Raw genomic sequence first — 12,186 nt, forward strand, 5'->3', positions numbered from 1 at the left:
GTGTGGGGGCGTGGGGGGGGGGGGGGGGGGGGGGGGGTGTCTATTGCCTAAATACATTATACTGGAACTGGAAGGTGGTCTTTTTTCTCATCTCAGAAAGTTGTGAGGTAAGCAAACCTAGTAACATTATTTAATAAGAAAGAAAATCATAAGGGCTGGCATGTATAACACACCTACTGTAATAATAAGGACCTATAGCAAGTGTTTTCCTCAAAAGGAAACATACCAGCCACTTGACAAATCATATGTTGTCCTGCTGTGTCTCAGGACGGTACTTGTACATGTAGTGAGTTGTCCTAAGTGCTTAGCAAGCCCAGAGCACAGGTCTGATGAAGCTGGGTTAGTGCTATACTAAGGAATGTACAGATCAAACTTGCCATGCACATTTGGAGTCTATAATGTATATTGAAAAGAAGAAAATGATAATTGCAACATTTAGGGAGTTATTCATTATTGAGTAGAAGGATACAGCCGTAGCTTTGGCTGATCCTTCGGCTCTCTTCAGCCGCGGGAGCGAACCGAAAGCATATGGTTTGGCTCCACTTAGCTGAAGTGACAGCCGAAGCGGGGCGAACAGCCGGCCGAATGCCAGCCATTCACCCCGCAAGTGACAGCTCAGCTCGCTCCGCCCAGTTGTAATGGCAGATCAGCGTCCCCAAATGACCTGGGGACACTGACCTGTCATTAAACAATAACAACTGGGTGGAGCCGGCTCTGCCCAGTTGTTATTCATTGGCTTTCTTTTGGTGGTATTTTATTTTTTACTATATTAAGGAAACATTGCTGAAAAGTTTGAAGAAAAAAAAAGTTTTTTTACATTATGTTATAATACAATTTTAATACAATACCCTTTTTGTTTGGTAAAATATAAAATATGGGGTCACGTCGGGTAAATAGACACCAAACATGTCAAGCTTTAAAATTGTGCACACCTGTGAAATCGCAAAAAAACTACCATGCCCAAAATTGGCCATAGGCAACGCTTTAAAAGCTTTTATTGCTCATCAGTTTAGTTTTATCAGTGATTGATGGCCCTAGAATTGTTGCTCTCACTGCAACATCCACGGCAATATGTAACATGCACATACATATGTAACATGTATGTGCAGAGTAATCGTCGTTTTCACACGTATGCGCCCGACGCATGTTTGCACGCGTGTATTGTTTTTTTTGTTTTAGTGACTTTAAATTTTTTATTTGCAACTTACATTTTTTTTCACTTAACTTTATTGTTATCACATAGGAGGCTAAGAAAACCCCCTATGTGATAGCAAAGAGATGTGAAAGGTCCTTTTTATGGAGACATCAGGGGTCTCCAAGACCCCTAATGTCACCTAGGGACCCCAAAGAAGCTGATGAAGCAGAGATCTGCTTCATCAGCTTCTCTCCAGCTTCTGAAGCTGGAGAGTGACACAAGAATGCGGAAATGATGTAATGCACATCACTTCCGCATTCTGACACCGGAGAGGGGACTGGAGGGAGATTGTGTACCTATCTCCCTCTATAGCCCGCTCAGATCCAAGAAGCCAATTGTGTACATTGGCCGGCCGGGAGGCAGTTAAAAATAATTTTTCAACCTCTTTTTTTTGCACTCTTTTCACTTATTCTCTATTCTGCTTCGTACCACGGAGGTACCGAGCAGAATAGCCGAGCCAAATGCCGCTTGGCGGTATTCGTCTATTCACTCACTGCTGTTCTGCCCCTGTGAAAAAAGGGGCAAACAGCAGCAAGTGAGCTGCCGGAGCTTCGGTTCAGCTGATCGAAGGCAGCCATACAGAGCCGATGTCATATCAACCACCAGTATAAGAAAATCAAACTTACCTTTATACCATATGATTCAAATAATATCTCTAAATCCTAAAAAAGAAAGCAAATAGAAAATATTTGTAAAGATAGTGGTTAGTGTGTGTTAAGTTAAAAAAAATTCTTCTGGACTAATATTGCTAAGAACCTCGTGTTTGGACAGAACTATCATATTGTAAACCCTGCTACATTTCTGTCTGGGTGTAGCAGCAAGTGATGCAGACCTTTCGTGTAAAGGTCAGAATTGCAAAAGCAGATGCAATAAATGGTGCATGTTACCATTAAAACACGTGATGGTCACGTAGATGCACTAACCACAAAGTTCTTTAAGCATTGGAAATATTTACTGGCTGCCCAGATAGCAAGGATAACTTGCTACAAACTTGTGGCGGGGTGAAATTGTAATTTTGTTAACTTGCTGCACATATTCCTGGCAAGTTGTAGACTTGCAGAACACTCACAGCACAAGTTCTAGTTTACACTTTTTGAATTTGTAGCAAATATGCTTGGCAAGTCTACAGCAAGAGTCCTGCAGGTCTTAGCAAGAGCTCTGTAAGCTCGCTGGTCTGGAGACTTGCAATGCAGACTTGCTGTAATTGTGCAACAAAATTGTGAAGCTTGGCAAGTCATAGTAGACCATGCGTAAAATTATATCAAATTTATTGTATTGTATTGCTATCTGGGTGTAACCTTTAATAGATTGGAGCTGACCCAAATTATGCAACCTTTTACATACACCGCTTGGTATATGAAGGCCCAACTGACAAATAGCCTGGGGGTCCTCGAGGTGCTCTAACATAATATAGTGTGTTTGATGATTTGCCTACGCCATGCTAATGAAAATGCGTAATATAGCCGTTTAATTATTGTAGATGTGGCAACCAGCATGGGAATTGTAGGTTTTGTTGTTATTTTAAAGTAGCTACGAACTCTCATATATGTAACCTATACAATGAAAAAGATATTCCCATCCTGGGAATATCCAAAAACCCAATAAAGTTTGTTTGAAAAAAAAACACGTGATGGTAGCGACTATTTGTGTGTACAACAACCACTAGGGTGCTTTTAAGGTATCGTCACAGCCACGAAAATTTACATGTAAAATTACATAATTTATTAAATATCTCTTATAAAAACAATGCATGTGTAAGATCTCATTTTATTTTTACATGATCCTTGTATGTCTTTTTCGTTATTATCACATTCAGCTATTGATTTGCATGTGCCACTTGTAGTTCACTTACAGGTCACTTGTAGTTCAACTTGTTTTGCTCAAAGGCTTCCTCAGGAATTTCAGGTAAGATTCAATAACACATGCCGGAGGATTCCACACTGGTACCTAGACTCAATGGAGAGATGGCTGGCATCTCGGGCTTTTTGGCACAATCAATGAAATATAGGTTCAATTGACTATAGTGACCATAGCATATAAGAAAAAACGTGGAGGAAAAGGGTTTATGGAGAGACATAGTAGACCATGCGTAAAATTATATCAAATTTATTGTATTGTACATAAATTCATTTCAATAAAAACATTTGCTTGGTCAAAGTAGCTGATACAACTCATAAATAACATTATTAAATACATACATGGATGCAATATTCCAATTTAGACTAACATAATTCATCCCTCGTCATTGACTAGCCCAACATACATACATTCATTGATAAAGTTCTAAAGCCTAACGGCCATGATTCGTTCAACGTAATCAATTCATTGGCGTGTTCTTCAAGCTGTATTTCAGATATTTCTTTCCAACATGATTAGTTCTCTACGCGTTTCGCACTTAGGCTTCATCAGGGGATCAGACTAGAATCTTACCTGTAGTTCCTGAGGAAGCCGTTAAGGGAAACACGTCAAATTACAAGTGAACTACAAGTGGAACATGCAAATCAATAGCTGAATGTGATAATAACAAAAATGAAATACAAGGATCAAGTAAAAATGAAATGAGATCTGACACATGCATTGATTTTATATGAGACTTTTAATGTGATATTTAACAAATGATGGCATTTTATATGTAAATTTTATTGGCTGTGGCGATACCTTAAAAGCCCCCTAGTGGTTGTTGTACATTTGTTGTAGAAATAATTGAGGGGTATGGTATCCCCTTGCCCCTGGGGATCCGCAGTGTGTTACTATTTGTGTGTTAAAATTGATGAATTAACCCGCCCCAGTGTCCACTTTCAGTCCACTTGCTGGCACTTAGATTGTTGACTTCTTATCCAGCATACATTCAGACATTGAAGCATGCACTTCATAGCTAACCACACTTTTTAGTTAATTAACCATATGTATGCTGATGCTTGTGCATACATTTCCAGGTGCATCATGGAAACATAGTTAATACAGTAAGAATATGATCTGGCCATGCACTGGTGTAGCAGCATGTATGGATAACCTTAAGTAAATTAGGGCCATTAATTTAGACAAATGTACTTTCTTCTTCACAAATGTGAGTGTGTTTAGCTCTGTTTTTTTTACCTTCATTTCAATGCTTTTTCCAGGGATATACTTTTAAAACAAGCAGAAAAGAAAACAGTTAATTTGGAGTAGTTAATACATGGTACTGGATATACAATCTTGTCAAGGTTTCTAAAGAAAGAATCATAGCTGTGAATGCAAGCTGCTAGAGGACTATAGTTCTTGACAGTGGAACTGACCGTGCTATACTATAGAAGGGCAGCAGAAAAAAAAGAGCATAATCAATCACTGCAGGAAAGTAGGCAATGCTCCACTCCTACTGACATCCAGACCAAGAGAGTAGATGAAAGACCAGTATGGCCATTCTTAGGTTAATAGGAGAAAAGACTGGTTACCAGGATAAGAGGCAGCGGTGCAATGGGCCATTATACTACCAAGATTCAAATTTTAAAAAAGGTGACCCTCAACTGTTCAACAATATCCCCCTATACCAACAACCTAAGATGGATCACCACCAACGCCACATTCTTGGACTAGTATTCTTGGACTAGTACTTTCAGTTTGATTTGGCTGCAAAGCACCATGAAACACCAGTATCTTAAGGGAAATTCAAGTACTTAAAGGATACATTTTTAAATTCTGGCAGCTAATCTCTGTGCAGTTGGGGATTGACATTCAATTGTTTTTCAACATGGATTATCATCATTTAGAAGATTTGCTTGTACTGCTATTGAGGTTCAGAATTGCAGTCCATCTATAGTTCGTGTATTAAAAAAAATGACTGGTTGACACCACTCATTAAACTTCAAAGAGTTCAAGATGTATCTAAAGCCACAACTTTGTTTTAGCTGTAGGGAGGTTAGAACCTTTGGCAGGTTTCTCTGCCTTCCCATTAGGGAGATCAGAAGTAGAACAAGAATAGGGGGGATTTCCCTCACTTTGGAGATTTTTACCTGTTGTGTCTACAGGACAGAAAAGCAAAGGCAATCTCCCTAATGTGAAACAGACAACAAAAAATATTTCACAGGGCTTTTAACCATTCATCTTTATATCCAAAATGAAAATCAAATTTTGGCTTTACAATCAGTTGGGTGCAGCCAATACTATTTGCATGAAGGCTTGTAGTATCACTGTAGAAGAAATTTCTAGACAATACATGCTAGTGTGGTTAAAATGTGAGATTTCTTAATCTGAAAGCAGGTTTGAATAAGTTTATTAATTAGTTATTTATTTGTAATTCCTGGGCAGTTCTTTGTCTTAAGTGACAATTGCTACAGCAAACATAATTAGTTCAAGTTTCAAACATTTTGGTTAATAGCAAAGTATGCAAGACACACAGATTCTAACCCTTTGATACCTGTGCTCCCAGAGGGCCTGGAGGTCCAGGGGGTCCCATTGGCCCTATATCTCCCTGCTCACCCTTTATCGCTGGGCCAATCGATGTTCCACTCTATAAAAATAAAAATGAAATGTTTTACATAAGATGTATGTAAATGCTACTAACACCTGTGTGGTCTCTAAGTACTATGAACTGTATGTATCTGTACATTTTTATATTTTTTTACATAACTTCATAACATTACTCCAGTCTTATTATGGTGGTCCTCTATACAAATGTGCAAAGGGTATAACTATTAGTTATGTTCTTAAGGTGTAAACTAAAAAAGGTCAAGTTTATATTGCGAAAGTTTCAAAGAAAACCTACGTCTCCTGGTACACCTTTCTGCCCCGGCTCTCCCTGAAAAAATAAAACAAATGTAAAAAAGATTATTACATTTTATACCTATTTTATCAGTCTCATCTTTGGTTAGGTACAACTTAAAGAGTTATAGATTGTTCTTACGATACATTAGATATCCATACAACCTTTTGTCCGGCTGTTCCAGGAATTCCATCCTTGCCATCCATGCCATTTTTTCCAGGGGACCCCGTGCTTCCCTATGTGAACAGCAATCAGGTATTAAATGCAGTTACAACTTAAGAAAGGTATACACATTTACAGGGTTATTGACTAAAGGGTGAAGAGTTTGGAGGAGGCAGGAGAGGTGAATCATCTAGGACAACATAGCTGAACTGGAAAGTTAGCAGAATTGCAGAATGTTTCCAAATCATCTATTTTGGCCTAGATTGTTCACTTCTCCTGCCTTCTCCAAACTCTTCATCCTTTTGTGAATAACCCTGTTAGTTTCGACAAGTCTGTAAAGGCATTATCTAACGTTCCGGCTGAATTTTTCATGTATTTTCGTGTATACCCTACTTTAGAGCTGTACAACATGCAAAGAATTATAGACTTTTATAGCTGGAACTGTAAAGATGTGTAATATTTTATTTTAAAGGAGAACTATGGGGTCAGGGATTTTCCCCATAGTTCTCCTTAGGGTAACGGGAGGACACAAACTAGCGTCCTCCCGTTAACCTAAGCTCATTATACCGCGAGCTACAGCTCGCGGTATAGTGAGACGCCGGAGCAGATCCCGACATCGATGTTGAGATCTGCCCAGCTGCGTGAGTGACAGCTGGATCTGCCTATCTAGAGGCAGAGCCAGCTGTACCCGCCCCCTGCCCCGTCCGTTCCGCCAGTCAGCGCTGGCGGATCGGAGCGCGGAGGGGGGAATCCAGCCCCTCCCCTGTTACGGCAGAGAGCCGTGACAGGATCGAGATCACGGCAGAGAGCCGTGACAGGATCGGTATCTGTTCGCTTACCTTCCGATCTACTGAGCCGATCTGTGACAGTCTCATTGTCACAGGTCGGCTAGAACTATGAGGTGAGTGGAAATCACTCATCTCACAGTTCTCCTTTAATAACCCATTATGAAGTAAATGTGCATTGCCTGTTTGTACCTTACCTTTTCCCCTTTCATTCCTTTTTCTGGAGTGGTTTCCAACTATTAGGAAAAAAAAATACAAATTAGCAAAAGCTAATTAATACATATCAGTTTTCTGCTGCCTGGTCCACTGCTGACTGTGTTCACCCAGAGGGGTCAAGTGTTATCTGATGCTGCACACACCATTCCCCCTAACATTTCACAGTAACCACCGAATTAGGTTTTTTTTTAACTTCAGTGGATATTGTCTTAGTTATGTTGGTCAGGAGCAGATTTTAACCCCCTGCCACCAACCATTTAAAAGTTTTGGGCTCCATGTGACAGCCAATCACAGTGATCATAAGCAGTGATTGGGGGGAGCTGTTTTTGACAGCTCACTCACTGTTCTGGGAGCATGCTTCCAGCACAGAACAGTGGACACATATATGCGGTGGCAGGGCATTAAAGCCTACCTTTGTGCCGCCGCATTTATGTGTGAGCTGGTCAGGAAGGTGTCAGTGTATGGAAATACTTGAACAAGGTTTACAATTTATTTATTGTTTATCATAATATGTCATGTGTGCACTTGAAGTGCATGTCTGTGCAAAATTAAAAAAAACATTAAATACATCTCTACAATACATTCCACCATGTTTTGTCTCTGCAAGAACAGAAAGATACCTGTTGACTCTGACAAAAATCCAGTGAGCTTAACACTTTCTAAAGTAAGCTGCATTGTCAGCCCTGTCTAAATTTTCCTCTGCTGAACTACAGAACACCTCTACCTTATGTTTTGGAGTTAAGAAGAGGGGTAAGTGTTCTGTAGTCTAATAAAGGTAATCTCAGGCATGACTGACAGTACTGCTTGAGATTTAATTCAGTAGAGGCAGCGCTTTCAGCCCACTACAGAAAGTTAAGAGCTCACTGGATTTCTGGTAGGATCAATGGAGATTCTTCTGTAATTGCATCATTTTTAAATGGAAAAAACATATGGAAATGTGCATGAATTGCAGAGATGTACCAAATATGTTTTTTTGCCCAAACATACATTTTTGGATAAAAACAACCAAAATATTTTTACAACATGTAAGGCACCTTATTTCTTATCTAGCTTTAGGGGGTGATTTACTAACCTAAAACACACACGCACCAGGTGCAACTTAGTGTCCAATGTATTTTTATGTATAGTTTGTATCTGTTTCATGTCAGCCCGCATTATGTAATGCTTTAACTGAAGTAGCTTACTGCAGTACTGCCTGGAGGTCCTGGACGACCCTCTGGACCCTTAAAAAAAAGACAACAACAGTTAAACTATTGCCTTCATAACATGCATTTAGTTTAGATTCTAGAAATGTTTTAGATTAAAATATGTGCTGCTCAACTAATAACTGAAAAGATTTTTTTTTAAAAGACATTGAGTACCCTAGATAGGCATAAAAGACAACTATCCTCTACAAGTTGTTCCAGTTACAACATTTGTAATGCAGGACAGATATCACAATTGACATGATGGTGCATGCAATAGATGAATGTGTAAGATCAGATCCTTACCCTCTGTCCTGGTGGGCCAAGGTCTCCCTTCTCTCCTTTAACACCCCCCTCTCCTGGATCACCTACTTCTCCGGTATCCCCCTAATTGGAAAATTACAAAAATCCTTGTGAAAATGAAGTCAAAGAATACATACAGCCAAGAAAGGGACACAGCAAAACACTTGCCTTTTCTCCTTTGACAAGTAGGTTCTTGTCGATTGACGTAATCTACCAAAGCAAAATAAAATATTGCCTAAGAATATATGCCACGTTAAAAAAGCTTGAAAAAAAAAGAAAAAGCTTAATGCTTACTGAACTTCCTGGGGGTCCTGGTTGTCCCTGCAGATGATAATTAAGCTTAATTACTGCTAACGTATTAAAATACAGTTTAATCCAACAACAACCCAAATAATAGCACTAAATATAATTTAAACTAACTGCAAGCAGTAATAATTAAGGAGCAACTCTATGCTATAAATGAAATCAATAAGCTACGGCACTAATGCTATCTATTATATCATATCTATCGTCATTTATTTATTGGTTTTACCTAAACCGAATAATAAAGACCAGACGTTTATGGTCAGGTGCCAGTCCACCAGGAGATGCAGATGAAACAAGGTGGGACCACCGCTGCTTATAAAATAACTGAGAACCTGTTGTATTATAAGACCGAGGTCCCTGACAAGCAGAGAATTTACATGGATTTTCAGCACTGAAGCCAGTACTAATTATTAGTATTCTTCTGCATCACTTATTTTACACAAATACATATACTTGTTTTCCTGGCCTTACTTAGAGTATTGTGATATTCTGTGAATAACTTTATATGATAGGGAAAACGTGCCTCTTCACCTCTACTACCTATAAACCCTCACATATTGTGTATAACAGTAAATCTGAGCCTATATACAAAACAAAAAGCTTCAAGCTGAACTCCAGGCAGGTATAAAAACACAAATGAATGAAGCTCAGTATTCATTTATATATAAGTAACCTTATCCTTTGGATGCAGGCTGTTTTCCGTATTTAAAATCGACCTGGTATCAGCCTTTTGTAATCCTCATGTGCTAACAAAAAACATACGTTACTTCTCCTTTTACCGCCCATTTACAGGCTGGAAGAACCTGTAGGTGTTACTTAACTGCAGCCGAGAAAAATCAGGTCCCCCTCCTCTGCCAGACAGTGTAAATCTCATGAATGGATTGGGAAAATTACAAATCATTTGGCAGGTAAACAACTCCAATATATGCATTTCATCTGTGTATATAGTTGTTTGACTGGAGTTCAGCTTTAAAAAGATTATACATCTACAATCATTGCTTGTCACTAGGGGAGATGAATCATACATTGATGTACTAGGTTGTAGATGTATAACTGAACAGTTTTACATGTAAAGTGAAAGAATATCCTGCCATTTATGGGGCCTGCTATTGCTTACTTCTTTCTGAAAGCTTTAGTTGCCTGACTGATACGTTGATCCTCTGGACTCAGTATACTTCCCGATTCACTAACACAGAAGAAGTATGCAGATCCCAAAAGTCAGGAATCCTCTTCCATATAATTGCATTGGATCGTTGACTCAAAGCATTAAAGTAAGAGGTCAGAATGAAAGCTAGGCATATATTAGCCGTGACAGCCTCCATGTTTCTCTTTGGGATGTAGTGACACTGACTGCTGGCACCTTAATATATTTTGCTATACAACGTATGCTTTTTGGAATGTCATATACAAGTTCATAACTTACAGTCTCTCCTTTATTTCCTTTTTTACCATCAATGCCCTATTGGAAAAACAGAAATTACACAATAATTAGTGGAGTTCAGATGTTATTATAAATTCATTATACATGGTGAATTTATCTTTGTATTTTCTTTTTCCTCATGGTCACTGTGTCCACTTATGTGCTGCATAGTCATGTATAGCTCAGCGGAAAAGCAGACTAAGCAGGATGGTTCCAATTTCCCTTTGCATGGTCATAAGCTCCAGCTCATTTGAAGGAATCCCAGGGCATTTTTAGGGTCAGCGCTAAGTTGTCATATGGCTTGCATAGTTTTCATTCTGCCTGCAGTGCCCCAGTTGGATTTACTTGATAAACCTCCCTGGGGAGCCTGCGTGGGAGCTTCTTTCTATGATGCCCAAACCACCTCAAGTAGCGCCTTTCTATTTAAAGTATCAAATGCTCTACTCTGAGACACACCAAGGCTATTATAATCTGTATGTTGTTATAAAGAGTTCAGCTCAGCTATCCTGTAGGGAAGCTTAAACTTCACCCCTGTGTGAACTCAGTCTTTTGTTTATTACTCAATGATCATTGCCATAAGTGACACAGACAGACTGGTAAACCACAAGCCTTGTTAACATGTTCCTTCACAATAAAAAGCTTCCCCACAAGCCACTAATATGGAATCCTTGAACTCAGAACACTTTGACTATGTTTTGTATGAGTATGTAAGCTTACACCTATCACTTGGAAATGCATTATTTAAAAAAAATTGCTCTTTCTTGCCAATTAAAAGTATATATACAAATCTACCACCAAAATAAAGTTCTAATAATCCCAAAAAAGATCATTTGTTAGCATAGACTGCTTTGCTATTTGATGCAAAATTAACATGCCAGTCACATACAATATTAAAAGAAAATAATCTACTTACATCTCTACCTGGAGTTCCCATGTCTCCTTTTTGTCCCGGATCACCAATACGGCCAGGCAGTCCTGTTGTACCCTAGAAGAACATGTTAAAATGCAAGATGCAAGGCAAAGCAGGCCAGACTACCTTTTTTTGTAAAGCTTCTATGCTTTTATATTTATCTGTTCAACAGAATATTTTCTATGTTTGAGTTTTATATGTTTATTGGTCACTGTCAGGTTGATTCATATTCAAATCTCGGCAAAGTGTACTAACCCATAGCAACCAATTCAAAATGTATTTTTCAGATTACTGCTACAGGCTACAGAGCTCAGCGCTTAAGTAGTTGTCTCAGAAAAAAAATATTTTATTGGATTTATTCATTAAGATGAAAAGCAATATGTAAAGTGATGTAATTTATAGTTACCAGAATTAATCCCCCCCCCCCAGTCTGATTCCATTAACTTGAAATATGATTTGTTGTCATGAGTTTCTGCACTCTGCACACTGCCATTGTTCCTTGCACTGATTTATTAGCTAAACCTGCATGTGTTAAAGATAACTCAGGCAATTAAGTCAAATTTCAAATCAAAATTTTTTTAATAACTCTTCAAAATGGAAGTTAAATGATTCACCTATGCTGTTACTGTATTATCAAAAAAAGGAAAACCTCAAATGTTAGTAAAACAGCATTTTTTTTAAAAATCCTGCAAACCATAATTACTTTATGACATCAAAATGAAAGAAAAATTTACCCTTTCTCCTTTTTCTCCAGGCTCTCCCATCATTCCAGATTCACCCTACACCATGAAAGATATCCATATGGATTTATACATTTTGATTTAATCTAATATATGCTTTATAACAAATAGTGTACATATAAATCAGGTCTTTAAATGTACAAAATAATAACTGGCTTTCGTTTTTTTTATAGTTTGTGATAAAGAGCTGTACGTTTTTGCACAGTTGCTCCTCCTTATTGGTATGC

The 12,186-nt window shown here is 38.5% G+C and overlaps 1 protein-coding gene across 1 annotated transcript in view; it reads right to left on the minus strand.

Annotated features, from left to right (window-relative positions):
• LOC108795029 (collagen alpha-1(VII) chain-like) overlaps positions 1-12,186 on the minus strand; it is a 204,348-nt gene that overhangs the window by 117,315 nt on the left and 74,847 nt on the right. Inside the window, exons 51-62 of the mRNA XM_018566199.1 lie at positions 11,954-11,998; positions 11,223-11,294; positions 10,313-10,348; positions 8,878-8,904; positions 8,752-8,793; positions 8,587-8,667; positions 8,281-8,319; positions 7,078-7,116; positions 6,098-6,169; positions 5,937-5,969; positions 5,589-5,681; positions 1,822-1,857 (exon numbers count right to left, since the gene is read on the minus strand). Coding sequence (XP_018421701.1) covers positions 1,822-1,857; positions 5,589-5,681; positions 5,937-5,969; positions 6,098-6,169; positions 7,078-7,116; positions 8,281-8,319; positions 8,587-8,667; positions 8,752-8,793; positions 8,878-8,904; positions 10,313-10,348; positions 11,223-11,294; positions 11,954-11,998 — 615 coding nt within the window. The remainder of the gene's footprint in view (positions 1-1,821; positions 1,858-5,588; positions 5,682-5,936; positions 5,970-6,097; positions 6,170-7,077; positions 7,117-8,280; positions 8,320-8,586; positions 8,668-8,751; positions 8,794-8,877; positions 8,905-10,312; positions 10,349-11,222; positions 11,295-11,953; positions 11,999-12,186) is intronic.

The sequence above is a fragment of the Nanorana parkeri genome, unplaced genomic scaffold (assembly GCF_000935625.1).
Source record: "Nanorana parkeri isolate BGI_ZX_2015 unplaced genomic scaffold, ASM93562v1 scaffold27, whole genome shotgun sequence".
Lineage (NCBI taxonomy): Eukaryota > Metazoa > Chordata > Amphibia > Anura > Dicroglossidae > Nanorana > Nanorana parkeri.